This window comes from Alosa sapidissima, chromosome 23 (genome assembly GCF_018492685.1).
Source record: "Alosa sapidissima isolate fAloSap1 chromosome 23, fAloSap1.pri, whole genome shotgun sequence".
NCBI lineage: Eukaryota > Metazoa > Chordata > Actinopteri > Clupeiformes > Clupeidae > Alosa > Alosa sapidissima.
In genome coordinates this window covers 13,065,695-13,090,324 of record NC_055979.1, presented here as the reverse complement: position 1 = coordinate 13,090,324, position 24,630 = coordinate 13,065,695, and the positions used below count along the sequence as shown (strand labels likewise).

Here is a 24,630-nt window from a genome sequence, read left to right as displayed (position 1 = left end):
TAACAAATCACCCGTGCTGCTTTCGACTATAATTATCAGAAAAAAGCTGAGCGATATTGGCATGCGAGAAGAGGCTTCAGAGAGGAGCAATAAACGCTTCGCTCTGGAAAATTACTGAGTGCTGAGAAGGGAAGGAGAAAGCAGTTCAAATCAGGAGCGGTTGGAGGGTTTTGTCGTCGCTGTGGGGGGGGGGGAGGACTGATGACAAGTTACAGCAGTAGAGGGAAAGAACTGAAGGATAACAGAGGGGAAAGAATAGGGTCAGAGAGGTCAAAGAGAGGAAGAGAGAGGAAGCCATATGGCTAGTCCATGTTATGATGTTTTAAGGAAAGAGAGAGGAAGAGGGGAAAAAAGTGAGAAAGTGAGAGAGAGAGAGAGAGAGAGAGAAAGAAAGAAAGAAAGAAAGAAAGAAAGAAAGAGAGAGAAAGGGAGACCAGACTGGCAGCGCCTCCAGTGGGTTTCTTACAGCGAGAACTGTATAACTGTATCAGCATCATTGAGCTCTCCCTCACACACACACACACACACACACTATCCGGTGTCACGTGAGCAGGCTGGGGTTTTTCCACTTCGCTCTCCGCCAGCAGACACAGCCAAACATGGCTACCGTTGCTGACCTGGGAATGCTAGGGACAGAAAGTGTGTTTGTGTCCATGTCTGTTTCTGTGTGGTCTGCGGTGTGTATATGTGTGCAAACGAGACAGGAGAGAGAACAAGGGGGGGGGGGGCTAGAAAGCAAGAGCAAAAGAGAGAGATAGAGATAGAGAGAGAGAGAGACAGAGAGAGAGAAAGAAACACATACCTGCCCTCCAAATCACGCAGACTCATTACAGCCACGCAGTGCTATCTGTACTTTTCTCCCTCTGCACTCAGCACAGAATAAGGACCACAGCACCACCACCACCACCACCATCACCACCACCAGTCCCATAAGACTTCATCCATCCATCACCACTGCATAACACCCAGCCCATCCAAGCCCAAAGCCCACCCTGGCCTTGCTAATGGACGGGCTGAATCAGAGCGGAACGCACCGGACCGGCATGCACAGGAAATCCTACTTGGATGGATCAATGATCGCTCTGACTGAAGCCTCAGCTGGAAACTCGCTGGCGGTGCCGACCCAGACACAGGCCTAAACACAGACCCGATCCCAAACCCGGCATGGCTACAGTAAATGGTGAAATCAAAGCCATCGAGCTCAGCTACTGAGACCCCCCTATCCCATTCCCTCTCCTCCCCCTCAGTTTTATGAATTACATGACTCTACACTCCAAAAGACAAACAAATCAAATACTCTACACATGCACGCACACGCACACACACACACACACACACACACACGCGCACACACACACACACAAACACAAACAAAGTCCATCAAAGGCATCGACCCCTGTGAGTGAGACAGCACTTCATAGTTACCCCAGAGCAGCTCTGTTCACACCATTTCATACGTCAGCACACAGACATCCTGACTCCACCAAAAGCATCAATCCCTGCCCCTGAGACAACAGCTATCCTGCTGCTACTGTGTGTCCAACAGTTGGGGACCCACCACCACCACCACACCATCCCTTAACACCAGACACCAAACACAATAAACTCACATACCAAGGATCTTCAACTGAGTACCAAACCGCAGACTGGCTTGGACTCAAAGGAACAGTGAGGGATTCACACAGATATTCCTTGTAACAGCATTTAAAATTCTGTGACAACCAGAAGACAGATGAAGATCTACAGCCTACAGATAAAGTGTAACAACATACCAATGCTAGAGATTTTGTGAATTGCGCTACAAAACTATCAACCTCTGTAGCACCAGTGCTATGAGCAACATACAGCAAATAGTTAGGCTATATATCTAGGGTTATCCAACACAGGAATATCGACACCTTTATGGCAATCTAACCTCACTTCACCCTTCATCAATGTACTCAACAGCACGACTAATGTAAATGAATCAGCCATCTTCTCAGCTGAACCATCAGTAAAAGCACAGGCTACAAGCTAGCAAAAATACAAAATAGCCTCATATCCAGGAAAGGCTTGGAAAGTGCAGTGCAGCAGCTGTCAGCTAATGGGGTTGGACTGAGGCCAGGGCCTGACTAGCCCCATCTTCAAAGACAAGTCAGGCAGGCAGACAGACAGGCAGGCAGACAGAAAACAGATGCATACAGAAAGACAAGACAGACAGACAGAAAACAGATGCATACAGAAAGACAAGAGAGACAGAGCCCATCTACTTCTGGGGGCAGACTATCCTGTCCGATCATATCATGTTTGAAAACCTCTGGGTGGGTCATGGATGGTGAGGAGTCTCCACCCTTAAGAGCCGGAGGTCATCATGACTACAACCTCTCGGACAATGTGAAGGGACAGGGCTCGACATTGGGGTGTTGAACGACGGTTAATGGGGTCCTGCTGGTATTGTTAAAAGTGCCAAGACAGAATGCTCACTGTTTGGGGCTACACAATGATGGCCTTTGAATATTGTCTCAAGAGGCAGAGACAGAACCCAACATGAACTCCTCAATAGCTTGACCAAAATAATGAGGTTAACACATAACACTGACGTAGATTGTAGGACATCTGGGAATATTTAGGATATATTCAAAAAGCCAGCATACTAAGCCAAACCATGTGGAGCAGTCTTTATTGATTAAGATTTCTTTATTGATTAATGCTTTGCCATAGCACAAGGATGTAATCACTCCTTATGTAAGGAGTCTGGATCATCCCAGCAGTATGTCTGCGCTGCTGTCTGTGGACGTATCTGTGTTTGAGAGTGTGCACATGTGTGTGTGTGTGAGAGAGTGGGGGCGCACTGTTTTTGTGCTGTGTGATTCAGCGTTTCTAGGGCAACCCTGAGATGGTACGGCAGCAGCTGAGCGCTGGAGGGGGTTGGGGGGGGGCTGGCCGTGTCGGTGATGGAGCTGTCCAGAGCTTCAGCCGGAGGACGCCAGCTTGAAACACAGCGCACATACACAACAACGCGCACACACACACACACAACAAAGCACACGCACAACGACGTACACACACAACGACATACACACACGACGTACACACACAACGACGCACACACACAAACACGCGCACACAAAAACACACCGCTCTGCTCCGCTGCACTCTAAATGAGGATAAAAAAAATAAATAATCGATCAAGGCCATCTGAGGTAAAGACTATTGCAGTCCTCATCACTTCGGGGACAACAGAGAGGAAAGCTGCAGACTAGGGCTGCAGACAGTATTAGCCAGGCTACAACCCCGCTCAGTCTCCTTTAATCTCCACCACACTACCAATCTCATCCTAACAGTGCCCACACACCCTCAGCTGTTGGTCGATTTCAATAGATGACCGACTCATGCCACCCTTTTTACCAGTGGTGATTAACAGGCCAGCGAAATAGACCCCTTTGCTCATCACAAATACGAGTGCCACTTGACCAAAAGGAAAGGCACTACAGGGCTATGGAACTATAATCTCTCTGCAGTAAACTTTGTCTTTTTTCGTCTGCAGCAGCTTAACCTGTCGGCACACCTGAGCTGTCAATCACAGCGTGAGGAAGCATTGTCACATCAGCATAGCGATACACACACACACACAGGGGGAGCTGACTCATGGTCAAAGCAGCTGCAGTTGCCAGGTGACCCTGCGGCCAGCCAGAGACAGCGAGAGAGAGAGAATGACTCAGCCTTCACACACACACACACACACACACACACAACCATGCATAGTACATGCGTCACCTTGAACGCATGCTGTCCTCAAGTGTCAGCGGGGCAGGAAAAAAAAAATATCGAAGGACACACCACACATGGTAACCATTGCAACAATGCAGGACAGACTGCTTTGCCCACACAACCTGCAGCTGACTGTGTGTGTGTGTGTGGACTACACTAATCTCCAGGGTACAACAGAAGACAGGAGGACTTACTCAGCTTACAGGAAGGGAATTCAAGCAGCAATAGTGTGGTTGCTAAGTACCACTCGCTCATGGTGGTGGTGGTCAGTCACCTGCTGCAAGGCTCTCTCTGGCCAGCAGCCGGAAATGCCTTGCCTTCATTCACCGTGCGGGGCCCTTTTTCCCATGCATTCCTAAGTCACTGCTCTTAAAGAGGAGCGAGTGGCTTCGCTCGTCATCGAGAAAAACTCAGAGGCGGGAAACAGACGGAACAACAGGAATGTATGGAAGCATTCCTCGGAAGAGCTTCACATACTGAGAACATAGAGGACGAGAAGAACCAGTCTATGGAGAAAGGTTTATGGGAACATAAATGAGAATGCCATAAAAGCTGTTGGTCTATCTGCGGATAGGCTATCTTTGTTATTTAAGCATGGGCCTGCCTGCCTGATGATTCGCAGATGCTTAATCTGCGATAACTGTCTGGTTAAGCAGAGGGGGACCTCTTCAAGTTGTGAGCGTCAAGTCAGCTCCTGCTAGACTGAGCGCCGGTGCCACTGAGGCTGCTAACGTATGTGTGTGTGTGTGTGTGTGTGTGTGTGTGTGTGTGTGTGTATTCTTTACTAACGACACAAACATCCCATCACTCACAAAGAAAGAGTGAGTGGGGTGAACGAGAGAATGCGCTAGAGAGCGAGAGGGAGAAAGGGTAAATGGATTAGTATGGGGTAAGGGGGAGAGGGGAGGGGTGAGGAGCAGTGGAGTGTGTAAGCGAGATTGAGTTAGGAGGCAGAGGAAAAGTGAATGGATGTGTGTGTGTGTGTGTGTGTGTGTGTGAGTGAGAGAGAGCGAGAAAGAGAGAGATTGAGAGAGCGAGAAAGAGAGAGATTGAGAGAGCGAGACAGCGAGGTGGATGAAGATGTGAGAGGGGAACAGGGTTCTCTGGGGGAGAGTCCTGGCTATATATAGCACTGCTGGAGTGACCGAGGACTGACCATTTTTCCAACAGCCCTGAGCTTGAAAGGACCAGACAACGCTCCAATGAGAAGATGATGAGGAGTACAACATAGCATAAAAGGCAGCACACAGTCGCCCCATTAATTATAACCAAATGAAACACGCTAAATCATCTGTTCTGGGAATCGGAGCAGAGCAGAAAAGTGATCAAAGAGACAGCACCTGAGTCATCTAACCGCTACAAAAACAATGGAGAGGGGTGTGGACCAGCCACACAGTGGAATTTCACGGCTCCAAATGCTATGTATAATGTGAGAGGCAGGGGAGGTTTGTCTTAACAAGCCTGTGCTTCAGGAACATGACTCAAGTGCTTGAAGTGCATATGAATGACACTATACCATAGAGATATAAGTGCCCAAACAGCATATGAATCATAAGATTCCATAGCGGTGATTAGGATGAGCCACATTTCAACAGCAATTTCTGAGACTTTCTGGACACATCTTATACAATTAATGTGTTACAGATAGAGCCCTCTACGGCTGAGAGCTTGCACGCCGGCTTTTTTTCAATCTTAGTACACTTTTTCGGTCTCCACTAACTCTTGTGCTGTAGTTCGGCACAGCATTTGTGATAAATATCTCTCAAGGGAAGGAAGGTTGCTTATTACAAAATCAGTAACATCCGCCAGCTTTACGTATGATTAAAACTACTTAACACGTTGCAAATGTGAGAATATTCATATCAACTCAGCCAAGTAACTTCAGGAATAGCATGAAATTGCAGATAGGTGATGGATAAGTGTGTGTGTGTGTGTGTGTGTGTGTGTGAACTCTAAGCGACATGGCTCTTACCTGTCCTCTTCTGCACCAGCTGCAGCAGCTAAGGCCCCAGTGTCCATGCCAATGGTGCCCTCCATGCCTGCGGCCATCCTGGGCAGCGACTGCTGGAAGAGCAGCCTCTGGGCATCCTCCAGCTGGGAGGCAGTCAGCAAGCTGCTCCCAGCGTACGCTCCTCCGCCGTGGGGCATCTGTCCCTGGTGAGCCAGTGCCAGGCCCATCCCGCCAGCCAGCAGGGCAGCTCCTGGGTGAGCCAGGCCCAGTGTTGGGTGGGGCATGGCGGGCACACTCTGACCCGACATGGCAGCAGCAACGCTGGCAGCTGGGGTGGGCAGAGCCCCCGCATGCTGGGGGGGTTGTGGGTCTGGGAGCAGCTGGGCCAGGTGTTGTAGTGGCTGGGGCTGTCCTCCAGGGGGCTGGGTCTGGGGAGCGAGGGGTCGGGTCTGGGCAGCCTGTGGCACAGCGGCCTGGCCTCCTGTTGGGTGCCCTGGCATCCCTGCTGCCCCTCCTGGAGCTCCCATGCCGGGCATGGCTCCGACGGGCATGGGTGCCATGGGGTGAGCCTGACCAGTGGTCTGGTGCTGGGCGAAGTCCTGCCCCTGGATGCCCGGGTGGGCGATGCCCGCATTGGGTTGCTGCGTGGCAGGGTAGCCCATCTGTCCTTGGGCTGGCTGTGTTTCCACGTGGTACGTCATGGGCTGCAGGGGCCTCATGGCAGGCGCTGACTGGCCCTCGGTGGCCGGCACTCCGACGCCGTGGGCCATCGTCTGCAAGCCAGCAGGTGGCATGGTGGCAGGGTGCATGGTTGGCACCATGCCTGCCTCCTGATGCATGGGCTGCTGGGCGCCAGGGTGAGGCGCCTGCTGCTGCTGCTGCGCAGGGATGTGGCTGTAGACCGGCTGGCCTGGCATGATACCAGTCTCTCCCAGCGTGCTACCAATGGACGAACTCCCACTAGTGGTGCTGTCGCTTTCAGGTGCAGATTGGGGGGGCACCACGGTGGCGGCAGCAGCAGCCGCAGCAGCTGAAACAGCAGCTGCATTAGCTGCATTAGCAGCAGCAGCAGCAGCAGCAGACTCTGCAGTACTGGTGGGGGGCGCCGAAGAAGGTGGAGGTTCCTTCTCATAGAACTCTGTGCAGGTCCACCTGCCCTTGCGGTAGGGCTCCGAGTTGGAGTCTAGCTTGACCACCCGGAAACGGGAGGCGGTGGAAGTGGCGGTGGACCCTGTGGCGGTAGCAGTAGTGGCGGCAGTAGAAGCAGAAGCTGAAGCTTGAGAGTGGGCAGAAGTGTTGCCAGGAGCTGGCTGAGACGTGGCCGGGACCGCAGCTGGGACAGGCTGGGCTCCTCCAGTACCTCCAGCACCTGGGATGACCCCTCCACCAACGATCCCCAGGGCGCCGCCTTGACCGATACTCACAGGGCCCTTGGTGGTGGCTGGTGGCTGACCAACCATCCCTGCAGCCGCACCCTCCAGAGGCACAGGCCGGACAGGGATAGGCCTTACGATTTGACCGCTTCCTAGGCCAGATGATGGAACGACAGGCGTGGCCCCAACACCACCTTGGACAATGTGCAAGCCTCCACTTTGGGTTGCCACTGGCGCAGGAGCAGCCATGGGATGAGGAGCCTCCTGATGGTGACCATGGTGCTGGTGCTGATGGTGCCCCTGGTGGTGCACGGAGCCGTTCACCATGTACCCCTGCTGAGCTCCTTGCTGCAGCTGGTGGTGGAGCACAGGTTCGTTGGGTGACACAACACCCGGGGTCTCAACGCCATGGAGACTGTTCAGCGTCTCCTCGGAGGAACTTCTCTCCGGCACGCCGTGATCAGTGGCCCGCGAGACAGACACGTCCAGGATATCCGAGGAGGACAAGTCCTCGGTATGAGATTCGTCCATATCGTCATAACTTTCGGTGTCGTCCGCTATGCTGTTGTTGGCGCTAGCAGACACTTGAGCAGGTAGGACACTAGTAATTTGGAAGCCGCTCTTCTTTTTCACCTGTGCTCCGGCGCTCTGAAGAGACTGCGACTGTACGTTTAGGCTGTGGGGAGGGTGATGGGGTCCTGGTGAAGAGCACCCAGCCGGGCCTGTATGCTGACTAAGGAGAGAGGACTGGTTGTCATCGGTAGGGATAACGTTAGCGTTAATGTTGGCATTGGCAGTGTTAGACAAGCTGCCGCTGCTGCCGGTGTTGCTACCCCTTCGATTACTAAAAACAGAGGAATGCGCCATCTTCCTCGAGCCGGGAGAATCCCCGGTAGAGTCTGCGTGATGCATCTCGTCAAAGTTGGCGACTTTGTCGCGTGAATGGATGCAAAACAAAACTTTTACTTCTGGCGAGATTGGTGTTACTTACTTCGTCAAGCTAACTAAAATTTGACATTCGAAAAATTATCTCGTTAACGTTGTTAGCTAAGTATATACAGTGAGCTAGCTGTTAGCTAGCGACAACTTCACAGACAGTGGCTAGTTAGCTACACCGGCATATACACACATGCCAGGTTGCCCTGTCGCCGGCCAACGTTTTCTGTATGAAGATTACCCGGAACAGTTCCATGCAATACAAGCCGAAGAAGACCTAAAACAATCTCAATGCCAAATGCTAATGTTGCCGAGCTAGCGGTCCAGCTATGAGTCTAGACGGGCTAGCAAACTAGCTGGCTAAATAGCTGAGTAATAAACGCAGAATCTGCGTATGTATATCAAAAGCTATTAAATATCTCTATAGATATCATCATTTCTAAAACTATAAACGTAAGAACATATACTTAAAGAATAAATCTTAGTCGTTACTAACGGCAGACCGGCTGTAAATTCAACATAAACATTGGAGTCATACGACATCACTTCCATCACTGCCAGACGTTAGAGCCGCATATTTGGAAGACTAATCTCCTGTTACTTTCGAAGTAAAATATCCAACATCGGCATCAAGATCCTCTTCGAGTGTTCTTTTCCTGTGCGACAGTTGTCAACCACTTAGATCCATTCCATCATTCTTTTAGATTCAACATTTGCTGTATCATCCTTTCTCCTATGATCTCAACCCCAGCCATACTTGAATCAGTTAGCAATGCTTGCTATCCCAGCTAGCGAGTTGTTTCTCTCTTGGTGACGTCAGAAGGGGGAGGAGAACCTTAGGAGATAGCACCGCGCATGCGGTTTGCCGAGGGGTAAAAAAGAAAAAGAATGCACATTGACAGATGAAGGATACCATGAGACTGAGGTAGTTCACAGTGACTTGGAGGGGGAAAAAACTAGAACACAAACTCAATGAGGGCACTACTTCAACTCAAGGGACTCAATCTGAAAGTTTAATAAGCATTTTGGTGTTGCAAAAGACAGATTTCATTTGACAGTTTCATTGATCCCAAAAGGGAAGCACTGGTGGGTAGGAATGGCCTTCTTTAATGACCCTCATTGCAACAAAGATGAAGGAGCCTCTAGCTGAAAACACTGTACTGTCTGACCAGTAGGGTGTGTGTAGTGTTGTACATTAGCCTATCCTACGTAGCTGCAAAGAGAAATGCACTTACCACAACAGCCTGGTTAAAGACATGAACAGATAAAATACCCTACAGCTTTCCCAAGTGGTATTCTATGTAACCTGTTATATTTCTCATCTGGAATGTTGTCCAGGTGAATACCAAGGTATCTGTATATATGCCTTGTAACCCAGAGAAGGAAACGTGGCCCAGACATAATTTGAATCACATTAAAGGTGCTCCAGTTGTAGGTATATGAGGAATAGCCATTTAAATAGCAAGAGAGGGAGAAATCCTGACAAAGAATATAATAATAATAATAATAATAATAATAATAAAGCTTTATTTGTATAGCACCTTTCATACACAGAATGCAGCTCAAAGTGCTTTACATTTGAAGCATGTAACACAATAATAGTAATGCATAGATTCATATGACAAGACCACAGAGAATAGACAAGTTCAGTGAAAAAGAGAGGCTACCAATTTCAAAGAGCAGCATTCAATTTCAAGACAATGTAGATTTCAAAAGACTTGCACACCTTGTGCTCACGTCCCTATACGAGCGGAATTTGTGTATCCCGAGAGTGCTACCACCCATCCCGCAGGTGCATACAAGCAGCACTCTCTGTTCCCAAACACAGGGAGGCCCCATTAGGGGTAAAGGGTAGAAAAGACTAACCCAGCAATTGAGTAAACAAATCTTGGAAGTGCATAGGGTAGTGGTTTTGAAAAAACAAGAAAAAAAAATGAAAAGAAAACATATGGAGAAAGAAAAGTTTAAGGTTCCAGAGCGTGCTTGCTAGAAGATGTTCTAACACATTTCCTGTGGACTGTTGGCACTGGCACTGATGCCTCCAGCAGTTGATAATGGAGGATGGAGGAAACCACATTCCAGGATGTCAGGTTGCACTAAGGCAGTATCAGTGATTGAAGGCGTTAAGTCTTAACCCTTAAAGGTGTAGGTTTTTGAACATTCTAAGTTCCGCAACAATTGAAGGTTCTAAAATTCTATGTTGAATTCAAAGAACCCAGATATTCTTTAGAATGTTAATTTCCCAACAATCCCGTCACACCGGTGTGACGGTACTCCTTTAAGAGTTAAAGATAAACCTGATGGCACACCTGTACTGACTCAAGGAGGGGTCTTTACATGAGTGCTTCCTAATCCGAGTTGACAAGCCAGCTCAGTGACCTTCAATAAGGCATTTATTTTTTCAGCATTAAGCTGTCAGTTTAATGTTGACTGTTGTCTCTCTATCTAGTCATAACGGTCGGTTCCCTTTAAACTAATTTCAAATCATTCAGTCATATCCTCTTAGACCAGTCAATAAAGTGAAACGCTGAATTTTTTAAACTTCATTTAATAGGCATTATTAGCATAATCTCTGATAGAATTTCAGTCCATAGTACATAACATAAATCTTCTATTTCACACAAACTTTGCAAGGCATTACAAATGCTGCAAACTGCAAGAGCAGTAAAAGCAGTACACTTACAAAATGCCTTCAGGACTGATAAGGCTGTTTTTTAAAAAAAAAAAAAAGAAAAAAAGACAGGCATTTTTACGTCATCTGTTATGATTGAAGGCATCTCCAAGACGTCATCATCATATACTTAGCCAACGGGCTGCGTGTCCATTTTCAGGTTCTTTTCCACTGTTGTTAGCTTAAGGCCAAAGATCCTGTGTTGATACCGGGTCCTCTCACTGATCACTTGGGATACGGGGTACTGCTACGCTTCCCCCTGACCCACACACCTGACTGTGCCCAGTGCCCTGTAGCGACACCTACGACTCTTCCTGCTCCATTGCCTCCTCCTTGCGTCCAACAGCTGGACCTCCACCCTCCTTCCATCCAGCTTGACGTGTGTCTGTGGAGTGTGTGTCTCCACCAGTGCTGTCGACATCATCCATCTCCCATACAATATCCTCATACACTGAAGGTGCGAGCTGTGTAATAGCCTTCTCCTTCGATGCTCCATTTCGAAGCTGTTCTGATATGTGACACTCCTCCCCAGCAGGGATGTTTCCTTCAGTCATCCCAGGCTTCCTGGTGTTAATCACGCTAGCCTGATGTTCAAGAATGGGATGCTCATTTTGAGGTAGATCTTTGAGTGGCGACTGAGAAGTTGTTGCATGTGATGCCTGCGAATCTCCATTAATGATGTCCCCTGATGGTGACTTGATTTCCACACCTGTCTCAGTGCCTTGCTTTCTGTGGGTCATCTTAAGATCTTTACCTTCGCCCTCCAAGCCAAAGAAACCGTTTCGGACTATGAAGCGCACGCACTGCAGAATCACATTCCTCTCGTGCCGAATGTCAGGAGCCAACAACTGCAGATGAGAAAAATATGACATGGTTAGCGGAGTGCTATGTTGATGGTCAGAAATAACGGCAGCGCCACTAAATCTGTTGATTTTTTAAACAAGGCTACCAGTGTAGAGAAACATCCCCCCACAGGTTGCCAGAGGAACTCACCATTTCCAGCAGAGTGTGTCGCCGCTGTTGGGGGGTATCGTTGTGATGGCGTCCTCCCCGGCCACGTCGCCTCCCTCTCCCCCTGGGGTGGTTGCCATGGACGCCCTTCTCCATGGGAACACTGCTCTCCTGGAAAGGTGCACGTGCCTGGCTTGGAGCAGGGAGGCTCTTCAGCATGGCTTTATTCTCCTCCAACACTTGACTGGTCTTCAGAATGGGAGCAACTGAAGCAAAAAAAAACACAAAGCATATTACATTGCAGAGGAGGTTGCATTTATATGTTGCTGCTACTTACACTATATAATCAAAAGTAAGTGGGCATCATTTCCAAATGGAAGTTTGACAGAGCTTGATGAGAAGACCGAAGATTTAATCTATGAAGGTTAATTAATTAATTAATATCCATTACCTGTTCTGTCATTTATACCGTTATACTGGGCAAAGCTGAATTTTCACTGTTTAGTTCCTATCAATTCTACTCAATCTGAACTCAAAAGCACCCTCTAGTTTGCCTTTGCAGATGTCCCTGACTGAAACAGGTCGGACATGTATAAGCAGAGACTTTCTAATGAGGAGACACAGCACTCAAAAAATCTTCCATAGAAATGCATGGGGTTAGTTTGTAACGCCAATATGTCTACGCATATCACACCCCTTCTGCGGCAAAACGTCCACAAAACATCGACATGTGAATACATTGAGCCAATCATGTGCTGTGTTGTGAAGACATGTGCCAATCATGTGTTGTGATCTCGCTGCTGGAGCAAGATTGGTGTCGTGAAGCCTTGCGCACACGCATTTCTGCTGAATAGGATGCCCAATGAGTGCCCAAAAAGCGTTGCAATATGGCTGCCGAGTGGAGGGACTTGCCTAAAAGCACTTTGGTATAAGTAAACTCCCAACATTATTCCCAGCATTAAGAATGAATGCACTCCACTCAAGTCTCTCTTGCCAACTCACTGCTGAAACAACAAACAGACTGTTTTAAACTTGACATCTGTTACCATGGGATGTTGATCCCATGGGGAGTTGTCAATTTAATGGGAAGAATCTGGAGACAATGAAGAAAAAAACAGTAACTCACGAGTAATGTTAATTGCGGTTACTCACTGGTAATTGATAATTGATCACAGATTCATGGTCTATTGTATTTTTCTGATGTGTTTGTGTCCAAGTCAGTGGTTACCAAATTTAAAAACACTAATTTACCCGGGAGCCAGGATGTGGAAAATTATTTTGATAGTGCAATTTACTGAATAATGGTTGGGGGATTTTAAGGATGGTGTTCTCGGAGATGGGCAAACATGTCTGATACGTTTCTGCCGTTGGAGCCACTTAACGTCCGTGCAGCTGCATTTTTTCAACTGTTGCAGCAAACACGGTGTGAGAACCATGGACTTTCATACCATATACTTTTATACCACAATACTGCTGCACCCCTAGCATACATTCTAGACAAGTCATAAAATCTAGACTATGCTCCAAGCTCCTTGACTCAGTGGTTCTTCCCTGTTAAAGCAAGAGGAACATCATCTAGTAAGGGAGATCCACAAATAATATTTCGGAGTTAACCTGACAAAGTGCTGAGACCAACTACCAACCTGTAATATTGCTGAGGGTGAATGGGCACATACTTCAGCAGACAAGAAAGCATTTGGTGGAAAACGTTTCCATAAGTGGCCCTTAATGTGGCAAAACAATTGACGGTGGCAGCACTCTTGGGGATGGATCTTCTGCAGGTCTGGCATGAGAGCCTGCCAGCTCAGGGCTTTATCTATTCAGGCAGCTGCTACTGCGGTCACGTTCAACATTAAAGGTGCAGTCCTCAAATTTGGCAGAGGGTTTTGTTTGATATTTGGACTTCATACAAACATATGTGATTATGTGTTAAAAACTTTCATACAAACTGAAAAGCTCTCAAGTGCATGTCAAGCAGACAGCGATGTTAGCCAATCAGAGGCTTGGAAAAATGTAAACAAAGGAAATATATATATTATAAGCCCAAATATATATATTATATTATAAGCCCAAAACTCTGTTTTCCCTGTCTACATGCACTGAACCAGAGTATTCAAAAACCTTCACTTCAAGCCGTTTTCAGTGGTCTAAAATGGTGTTTGTGTGTAGGCAAAAGGCCAAAACACATAGAAAAACTGATGCATTTATAAAATAACTGGGTTCGTGTGGGCGATGTCTTGAGCTCAACAGTCAATCAAAATCAAGGTAGGTTGTCCAGGACATATGAAGTCATAGCAGGCGGAGGCATAACAAACAATTTGCATCGACTTCACTACATCTCACTTCTGAGTGTCAATCTCTGTTGTGGCATCATCTATGCTTACGCTGTTATGAGGCAATCAAGCAAAGGCGGGCATGCTATATTTACGGTATACTTGGAACAAATGCCAGCGTATTTCATCTTTAAACTAAGTGCTTGTCTATTAGGTGCCTGTCTATTAGGAAAAAACCCAACAAGCTTTGCACAACGTAAACATCTGAGAAGGCTGGGACATTTCTTTTTGACGTCACTCCTCCTGGAAGAACCAATAACAAGCCCTCCTATTTTGCCAACAGACCTATGACGTTTGCGGTAGTCCCTACACCAGCAAGACATGTACTAGGGGGAAAAAACACTGCCCCTGACAGTGAACCTGAACCAGGCTGTTCACCTTGTGTGGTGATCACACAGCTGAATAGAACTGACCTACTTCAACCACTATGCACTTAAACATTTTTAATGCTTCACACAAACAGGTCTTCTGATCAGGCCAGGAGGGATCAGAGCGAACTTGGAGCAAACCTTCGACGAGTGACCACAAACAGCATCTTCTCCTGATGCATTTTGTCAATGAAGACGACATGACATAAAAAAATTTATTTTGATTGTGTAATGTGTCTATATTCATGTGTATGTGCGTATGTGAAACACAACAATGCTGATCACTCGCTGGTCTTACCCTCAGGTTCCTGGTCGCCCTCACTCTCACTCATGGAGCCATAGCTGGTCACTAGAGAGGCCAGGCCGCCCGACATGTTCTTAGGGGCCACTGACACTGGTCCTGAGGAACCACCACCTACATCCTCCTTCTCAGAGTCTACCAAGGCAAAAGACAAAACAAGTATACTCAAGTGAGGCCAAATGTCTATTTGCAATGGACTGAATAATTAAACATTTGTGTCCATCATTCACAAATAAATAATACAGTGTCCGGGTAAAATCTAAGCAAGTCAAAAACAGTAATTTCCTGTGTATTAGCCGCATTGTGTATAAGCCGCAGAACAGTGTTTTATGTAAGTTTAAAGTAACGAAACCATTTTAATACCATATTAACTGCCCCCGTGTATTAACCTCAGAGCTGAAGACATTTTACAAAATCAATGTATAAACCGCGGCTAATAGTTGGCAAATGACGGTATGTCGTTAAAAAATACTGTTTATATAACTTATTTGTGATTAACTGTGCCTCTGCGGTCATTGCAACACTAACCTGGGTCGCTGTTGGCTAGCACTCCCAGTGGATCTACTTCTTTGGGAGGCTGTGAGACAGGTTGGTGCTGCTGCTCCTCAGTGCCCCCGCTGTAATTGGAATGAGAGCGGTTATCCCTACCCCATCCGCGTCCACGGAAACCGCCTCTCCTGTGACCCCCACGACCTCTGCCTCGGCCTTTCATCCGCCTGGGTGCAAAGAAAAACAGGAGAAATAAGGGAATTTTCAGTCAGACTTAATTAAGGCACACTCAAAATCAAAGGAAAATATTAAAAATTAATGTTCATTAAGCTCAGTATATTTAAGGTAATTATTGTTGACGTTTTTGAATAGAAATACTTGCTCACGACACTTACCCAAACTGGGCTGTTTCTAAAACTTCTCCTCTCTCCTCCTTTGCATCCATCAACTTAATTTTCTTCTCCACATTGGCCAGAGTGGGGAAGTTCCTACAAGGACATCCACACACATGCAGTACAAGCACTGCTTACAAATAGTGCCACCTTGTGGTTTGACAAGGACATAACAAGACTTTTATAGATGGGTTTCCTTCCAACCTTTAATGTGCATTTTGACCATACAAATAATCATGACTGGAAAGGCCTGAAATGTGCATTCAATCTTCTAATGTGCATAGACATTTGATTTGCTTAAGGGAGGTGGAATAACTCTCGATATGCATAAGGTATGTTTTGAAGTTGATGGAAACAACAATTGCATTTCAATTTGCATGTTTCCATAAACTTTGCCCCAACAACCTTAAGTTTTGATCCCACAAGTGACACTCTTTCCTAGTTTAGGGGAATGTCCAAGTTTAACTTGCACAAGGGTGGATGGAAACGCACACAGATGTGCATATTCTTAATTCTAATTTCTATAAATGTGCATAGATGAATAGAATAGGCTGAAGTACAATAAAAGATTACAAAATCACCACATTAATGCACACACAGATCTTTACATTAAACCTGTAGCTTAAAATTAAACATTATCAAAATATTACACTAACAGCAAAGTTGCAGATCAGCCTGGTGGTTTTACTCATTGAGTCACTATTTAGCATGTGCATGGCACAAACAGAAAAAAATAAATCACTAAACAAACCAGACCAAACAAGTAATTAGCTTTGTAACTGAAGACTTCAAACCTTCGCCTCTCTTCCCTCCATTTTGCGATCTCTTCTGGTGTGTCTAGTTTGATCCTTTTCGCTCCAGGTGCATGGTTCTAGTCAAGAAGCATTTTATATACTTTAATACAGGGCAAGTGCAATTCTGTGGTAAAGACATTTCATCTGAATGTAGTATTTAGAGATATCATTTTTTCCATATAAAACAGAGTGATGAACAACAATTTGGTGTACCACAGAGATCCCAGAAGGTTAACTTCTCACAAACACACACAAAAAAAGGAAAATGGCAACTTACATTCCTCCAGTGAATCTTCACCAGTTTTTCATGCGCCATGAAACTGCAGTCTGCCACTGAGCACTAGAGAGGTCAAGAGGTCAAGGTTCACAAAGGTCAAGGCCACCAAAATAAACATCCCAAATCATTTGGAGACATCACCTTCAACTTTGTTCTACATTAGACTTAGGTGCACACACTACAAAAATGGTACCTTAAAGGAGAACTCTGGCCATTTTTTTGTGTAGATCTCTGTTTCTCAAGGTCACTGAGTAGTCTCGGTATGGAAAAAAAAAAGAATCCAGTAGGGCTTTTTAAAATCATGCCCCAGAGTATAGCTCTGTAGTGGCCTGGCTGCTCTAGCAGTTGGCTGCAGCAACTCGAGGTAGGTAGCACTGATTATTTTTCAGGTTCTTTAGTACTCGGTGACCCCGAGAAACAGAGATCTATGTAAAAAAAATGCTGGAATTCTCCTTTAACAAAAGAAAAGTGGACTGATCATACCACGATTGAAATGTTTACACATAATTACAGACAGGCAAAGGCATGGACAATATGCAATTCATTACTTAGCATGCCATCATAAGGGGAGGATCGCGGTTTGGCTATATGAAAATTGAAGAACTGATTTGACTGATTTTTGGGGTGGTTATTTTTATGGCTGACCACAAGAGATCTGATGGTGCACTATGTATCTCTACTCAGCAGATATCTTCAAAGTCACGTACAGGGGTGGAGGACAATAGGGCATAATTCTTTATTTCGTACTAGGGCTGAACCAGTCATTCCATGTCAAAATAGACATACATTAGTTTAGTTAATTGAGTTTCAGCCTTATTGAAGGTTCATGAAGACAATATACAAGCAACGGTCATCATAAACACTGAATTATTTGTGCTGTTACAATAAAAACATATTCTTAAAAAGTCTCATCTTATATACTTAAAGGTTGTATCAGCGATTTCAGGCCCAAAAAAGGCCCAAACATAAATGATCACATTCATCTAATCTTTCCTAACGATCTGCTAGCTGCCTGCCTCACAAACAGGCCGTCAAAAAAACACGTCTCTGTAGGCAGCCTAGGCTCCAAGATCTGTACACAAAAACAATTGCTACCAACAAGGGTTGGCAACCCCTCAAAGGCAAAATAAAGTGTTTCAACCAATAACCAACAAGTGTGCTGACAAGTTAGGACTATTCGGGATATTGACAAATGGGTTGCGGACCCACTCATTGGTTTGCCGTGGATCTTTGGAGGATGGGAAGTAACGCTCAAACTCATTTGAAAGCGCAACAAGGTGATCGCGCACCAGCTGCGAGAGAAAGGGCCCTGCCTCAGTCTCTCCCAAAACCCCCACTACTGTTTGGAACATATCAAATACACCCCGGTCCACTCGTCGTCCCCACAAATCAAGCTTGCTTTAAATGCAGCGACTTTATCTGCCAGTTTAAAGACAGTCGTCATTCTCCCCTGGAGTGACAGGTTGAGGTCATTAAGCAACCCGAATATGTCACACAGGTAAGAGAGTTTTGACACCCAGTCCTCATCACTAAAATGTGCAGCTAACGGTGACTTTTTTTCTGTAAGAAATCTCTGCAGCGGCTCTCGCAACTCAAACACTCTGGCCAGTGACCTGCTAAAGATGCATGTTTTTTGTTGCTCATTCTAGCAGTTTAGCTAACTTTGTGTGACACTACCGTTCGCCAAGAACTGATCAAGTGAAGTGAGCTGACCTGAGGCTGCACAGCGCTGAAGGCAATATGTAAAAGTGTTGAAGGCGGGACAGACAGACGTAAGAAAATAGACCTTGCAAAATGCAAACATGCGTGCAATCAAACAACTGCATATAGACCTATGCCATGTAAAAACGTGACATTATTGCGAATTAAATTTAGTTTAGTTCGCATGCATTTTTTTAAAACTCATGTCGTAGGCTACGGCCCGGTTAGGAATGTCCTGCGGCCCGGTGGTTGGGGACCGCTGCTCTAAGAGGTCTCTCATACATACTGTATGTGCATCCTTTAATGGCACTGGTACTTCACTGGTACCTCACTCCTCTAGCATGTCTATGAACTGCATATAATGGTACTGCTGGGCTTGGGCTCTTTACCTTCACATGCTGTGAAACATGCTCATCATATTTCTCCTGATTCTTGAAGCCTCTGTCACAGGTGTCACAGAAAAAACTGAACTCTGGCTCTTTCTTGTTTTTCTGTAGACAGAAACGCACAGTTATTTATTATTTGTGATATTAGCTTCAGAAAAAAACTTTATTTTTTAATATTTTTTTATATATATATATATATATATATATATATATATATATATATATATATATATATATATATATATATATACATACATATACACACACACACAACCAGTCAAAAGTTTCGAGACACTTAGAAATTTCACTCCATTATAGACAGAAAACCAGCCAAGATAATTAACATTATGTGCTTACATAATTGCAAAAAGGGTTCTCCAATGTTTTCTCAGTTAGCCTTTTAAAATGATATCAGATTAGTAAACAGAATGTGCCTTTGCAACATGGGTGAATGGTTGCTGATAATGGGCAATGTAGATATTGCATTAAAGATCAGCCATTTCTTTCTACAACAGTCGAGAATCCTTTTGCAATTACATAATGTAATCTGAAAACTGATGCCCTGATTAAAAAAACAATGCAAATAATCTCAGCTGGTACTTTGTCTATAATGGAGTGGAATTAAAATGTCTAACTGTCTCCAAACTTTTGACTGATATACTATTGTATATAGCCTACTGTATGTGACATCAGCTTCATTGTTTTTATTGTTATAACATGACACCACCATAGAGCCATACTTCACGAGAATTCTGATTAAACAGACATTTCTCACAGGTTTCTCACACAGAGTAGGCCTGTGTACCTTTTTCCCACCAAAGTCCTGGCGCCCATACTGCTGGCCTCCTGCCTTGTGATGCGAACCTGAGCAGGTAAAATCATCCAAATATGAACATTGCAAAGGAAAGTTATTCAGAAATGTTAAATGGCTACACACATCCTGATATTTGTGGTGAGGACCCTCCTCTCTCACCTCGGTGGCGGTTCGGTCCAAAGTTCTGATGCCAAGGACCAGCATGCCAGTTACCGTGCCCGTGGGTGTTCCAGGGTCCCGGTGGTTGTGGTGGAGGAAAAGAAGCCTGTGGTTCGAACCAGTTCCAATCACGTGTAGCCTGAAATGCACTAGGTTCTGAAGAATCCCACTGGAATGTAGAGACTTTTAATACCGGTGCCTGCGGTGGACAGTCAAATACAGGAGGCGGATAGTTCCCCGGATTTGTCATAACGTACGCTTTATATACAAGTTAAATACACAATTATATAAACTACTAAACGAACGTAATGTGTACAGCTCTCCCTGAATCTCATATGTTTGTATCCTGCCACACTTCTTCCTGCTGCAACATGTGCGCATAGGATTTGTGGAACGTCACTTCCGGGAATGTTACATGTTTGAATGTCTATCTACCACAAGGTGGCGATATAGCCACACTAGTTTCTATGCCTTCGACAAACTTTGAAATGTGAGGTTGAACTAGTAGTCTGCACAGGGATGGATTACTTAACCCAGGCGGCCCTGAAGCTCAAGCCTCTGCGTGAAGTCACTACTACGTTCTCCACCCTGGCCCTGATATCTGAATAATGGTGCATTCAGGGCACTTCGGAATGACAAGGACCGCCCCATGGCTACTTTGCTTTTCCGACAGCAAGTGTTCATGAAATTTGCCGTCGGAATATGTGACAAACACGGATGCCACAACAAAGGTTAAAACATACACTCACTAATCCTAAACAAACAACTGTATTTGCTTAAAATATAGTGTAAGACGCTCGTGAAAGAAAGATATGCACCTTTCAAGTGACAAAATGTGTCAATATTATTTATGCTGGTCTCTAGACCTTATTATTGCACTGTTGGACTATGTTGGACTACTTTTGCACCTTCACCATGACACTCACTCTCTTGAGCACCTCACCATGCACACAGAACTACAGGCCCTGTCACTACAAGCGTCTCATGCTTGATCACCCTCAAGCACACTGGATTGTTTACATTTATTTATATAGTATATTTAGTATTTAGTTTTGTTAGTTTTTCTTATCTCCTACTGTCTCTATTGTACGGTGGAGTTTGGTTATATGTTTATACTTATGTTTACCATTTCTGCTGTAAGTGCATGTTGTGTGTGATGTCTGTATGCTACAGAGATCCCCTGAATTTCCCCTTGGGTCAATAAAGTATCTATCTATCTATCTATCTATCTATCAAAAACAGCAAATTCCTAAGTTCACATTAAAACTGTTGGACATGAAAGGCCACATGATAGATAGATAGATAGATAGATAGATAGATACTTTATTGGTCCCTAGGGGAAATTCACAGTAGCATACAGACAACATACACACACACATTCACTAACAGCAGAAAATGTAATTAAAAGTATATAAATAAAAAACACAACTAAGGAATAAGGACTGTAGAAGATAAAGAATATACTACTAAAATACAAATTATACTAAATAAAACTTAATCTAAATCAATTCTAAAAAACAGTATCCACATAGTGTGTGATTAATCAATCAGGTGCGCTTGCAATGACTGAAGCAGGGACTGAGCCTGTGGTCCTCTGTGCATAAGGTAAGGTAAGGTGCTCTTTGTGAATGAGTGTCATGGTGATGGTGCAAATGAGTAAGTCAAACAGTGCAACAGTGCAAGAATAAAGTCTATATATCTATATATAAATAACTATATTAAGAAAGGTGGACATAGACTACAAACGAACTCCAACATGACGACAAAAGTGATGAAGAGTCCCTAACTGGGCAACTCTGTTAGCAAAATCTAGCCCCAGTTTCCGACCTCTGACTCACACATTACGTGACGTGAATGACGTGGAATGATGATGTTTTCACTCGGAGAAAGGTTTTTCCGAAGCCCATGAACGCTAGGAAAGGACCAGTCAAAAAACACGGGTTATGCTATGTGATATGTCTGAATAGGACCCTTCAATCATATATTATGGGGGATGTTATTCACTCCTGAAATCTGAATGGGGCCCCTCAGTAAAAATAACATGGGTCGTGTGGGAATCATGCTTTGTAATTGGCATCTTTTCACAGCAAGATGCTTTAAATCCATTTCCACAAAACTCGCCAGAAGTCACCATTCAAGGAGTTATTTTTCAAAATGTTCTTCCGGGGGGGGGGGGGGGGGGGGGCATGCCCATGGACCCCCCTACTACAGAGTTACTAACTTTCTAAGGTGGGCAGGGGGGCTCTTTTCATGTCTGTGCCCAGGGGCCCAGTGGCCCAGTGATTCATTATCAGTCCATGAGTCTGCAGGCAGTAAGTTGAATAAAATAACACTTTTGAGGGTTCCAGTGCTCCTAAGTGGATCAAAAACTTTATTCTAATCAAAATAGTTAACAAGGAGTTTTTTTACCCCCAAAAAAGTCAACAGCTTATGAAATAGGCTAACCAAAGATCCTTTAGAATGTTTTCTCAACCATCTCTGGTTCCAAAGGATGTAGGTCTAAATATAAACACTTTGCATTTTAAATAATTATTTGCCGTACAACTGTGAATACCAAATAATTAGTTACGTTATGCTCTAGGTGGAAAACTCAAAGGTCATCACAAATGAACATCTATAGCAGTAAACTAAAATGAAAGTGTTTATCGTTAAGTCCGGAGCCATGTGGTACCAGCCAGGGTATGTAGGCTAAAGATATAAAAAGCTACAGTACCCATCTGGAACAAATAAACAATACTATCAGTTACAGTTTGAGCTGTACACCAAAATAACTTAGCAGTATCTTACAATCACAAGGCAGTTCATCTAAATATTTTTCTTTCTGACAGGCATTGACTGTGTCACATGACATCATGCACAAATAACACAACAAACATCTCCAGGTAACAGTAAGTTCAACTGATGTCTGTAAGGGCATCTTCTTAGGACTCAGGACCATGATGGTTGTCTCTGGGCTAGTATTATCAATAACAGAAGACTCCTCAATCATGATCATCATCATCATCATCATCATCATCCCCATAGTCATTGCGAGTACTGGTTCTGTGGCACACACGCATCCACACCCCACAGCAGAGGAGCAGGACGAGCACGATGTGACTGAGGCCCAGGACGAACACCGCAAACATGTACAGAGACTTCCTGCAGTACTCGTGGGGCTGATGGAAGGGCGCGATGAAGTTAGGCGTGTAGACCGAGAACACCCAGTAGTTAGCCAGAAGGAACCACACAAACAGGAAGATGCTCAGGATCACATGGACGTAGTAACGATGAGCGTTCTGTCGCCACGGATACTCGTCAGCATCATCATCGCCAATGACAACAGATTTAGAGATGAGGGAGCGAATGTGCATTATGTCGTATAGAAGGAGGGAGACCTGTGTGAGTGAGGGTCAGTCATTTCTGTTGGCATTGATAACTCAAAGCTCAAGAATAACCATCATTACATCAATGGCATACCAGGCATATCTTATTAATATATTTTGGGCCAATCATTGATGTAATATATTTGTCAAAAGTAGGAAAGTCTGGAAAGACAACAAACAATGTGCTTATCCCTCATCACTGGCAGACACATCAGTTAATGGGCAACTTTCAGAAATTCACTTTGTTCAAAACTTCCGAAAAGCTTACCTTAATGCTGCCAACCACTCCCCCCACTAACAGGTAGAGAGGGATCATTGGCTGAACTGGGCACTCATCAATGTTTTTTGCTCCTGTAAAATATGACGTTTTAGGATTCAGCCTGCCTTGTAAATATGAGGGTATATTTATTATGTTTAGTTATTTTGTGCCGTATGGTTTCTCACCAACAAGTGCCATTGTGAGGGGCAATGCCAAGAAAGCCAAAAGTCCCACCACAAAGTACGCTAAAATGTCAATCAATGCAGCTTAGGTTAGGCTACATAGGCCTACAACACAGAGTTATAACATCGAATGAATTGCTGAATGATTGATCTGTGGGTGAAGTTACTTGCCATTACTGGCTACTTTAGACAGGCAGCGGTGGCATGCCTTTTCCAATCCTGCGGTCATGTTGATTAAGTGCACCTGCTGTTGGAAGAAAAAAGTACCATAATAAAACAGCATCTTGTTTGGGAAGCATATTTGGCACAGTGTCACTTATGCGTTTTAAATGTGTTAGTCGGAGAGATTAAGTAATGTAGGCCTAGGCAGTAAAATGACCGTTTCAAACATGAAATGGAAATGGAAAGCAAGTAGGCTAACAAACGTAATCTCGATGTAGTTGTGTTGTACATGATAGGCTGATTGTGCAAAGGTGCGAACAGTGGAAATTAAAGTGGTTAAACAGTTAAAATAGGCTACAGTTGCACAAGCAACTGTATACAATTGCACTAATTGCCCACAGACACAAAAAGAAACAAAAACCTTACCTCAAAAGGGAAGTAACAGAATTCTTCAAGGATTGCGGAAAATGTGGTAGGGCGCGCGATGATTTTCTGGTTTGCCAACTCCGTCTCTCCGCAGCACAACTGCATTCCACAATATCGAAGAGGGATACCGAGCTCTTATTGGTTTAACCCTTCGGAAACACGACCTATCCAGTGATTCTCAGTTCATGTGCTATCTGTCTGTATTTTTGGTGCTTAGTAATGTAGCCTAATGTTTGATCTTTTTTTTTTGTTACACAGACCTAACTTGGTGCTGGTAACATCGTCTATCAGAGCGCAACAACCTAGAGTACGTTCATTCACATCAACCTGTTGTCTGTGGTAGCCCACGTATTAGGCTGTTTACTTTCCATTATGTATTGTCATTCAACCGCTGCAGGTAACACTTTATCGGAGCCTACACTACGTTTTCAACGTGAAAGAAAACGTGTGTGTAGGCTATTATTTTGAAGAAGTTGCTGCAAAATTCCCATAGTAAGTAGCCCAATTTCACAAATGGGGTATATAAGATTAGATTAGACTTAATTGTGATTGTGCAGACACGTAGGCAAAAAAATGCATTTAACCACAGG

General features: G+C 44.8%; 3 protein-coding genes across 3 annotated transcripts in view; all 3 read right to left on the bottom strand.

The window, feature by feature from the left end:
• Positions 1–8,800, bottom strand: part of zgc:65895 (uncharacterized protein LOC393546 homolog) — a 37,006-nt gene extending 28,206 nt beyond the window's left edge. Inside the window, exon 1 of the mRNA XM_042080466.1 lies at positions 5,723–8,800. Coding sequence (XP_041936400.1) covers positions 5,723–7,986 — 2,264 coding nt within the window. The 5' untranslated portion in view covers positions 7,987–8,800. The remainder of the gene's footprint in view (positions 1–5,722) is intronic.
• A 1,930-nt stretch (positions 8,801–10,730) lies between these two features.
• On the bottom strand, positions 10,731–20,033 carry nufip1 (nuclear FMR1 interacting protein 1). Its single transcript, XM_042081324.1, has 10 exons — positions 19,647–20,033; positions 19,479–19,537; positions 18,677–18,778; positions 16,587–16,649; positions 16,310–16,386; positions 15,519–15,611; positions 15,163–15,350; positions 14,632–14,769; positions 11,675–11,898; positions 10,731–11,529 (listed from the first exon to the last, which is right to left on the bottom strand). The coding sequence occupies exons 1-10, from the start codon at positions 19,894–19,896 to the stop codon at positions 10,984–10,986; spliced, it is 1,740 nt and encodes a 579-aa protein (XP_041937258.1). The 5' UTR covers positions 19,897–20,033; the 3' UTR covers positions 10,731–10,983.
• A 1,961-nt stretch (positions 20,034–21,994) lies between these two features.
• LOC121698499 (transmembrane protein 272-like) lies at positions 21,995–24,430 on the bottom strand. Its single transcript, XM_042080660.1, has 5 exons — positions 24,041–24,430; positions 23,624–23,699; positions 23,456–23,515; positions 23,280–23,362; positions 21,995–23,023 (listed from the first exon to the last, which is right to left on the bottom strand). Exons 1-5 carry the CDS (start codon positions 24,143–24,145, stop codon positions 22,628–22,630), a joined length of 720 nt encoding a protein of 239 aa, XP_041936594.1. The 5' UTR covers positions 24,146–24,430; the 3' UTR covers positions 21,995–22,627.
• Between the last annotated feature and the right edge of the window lie 200 nt (positions 24,431–24,630).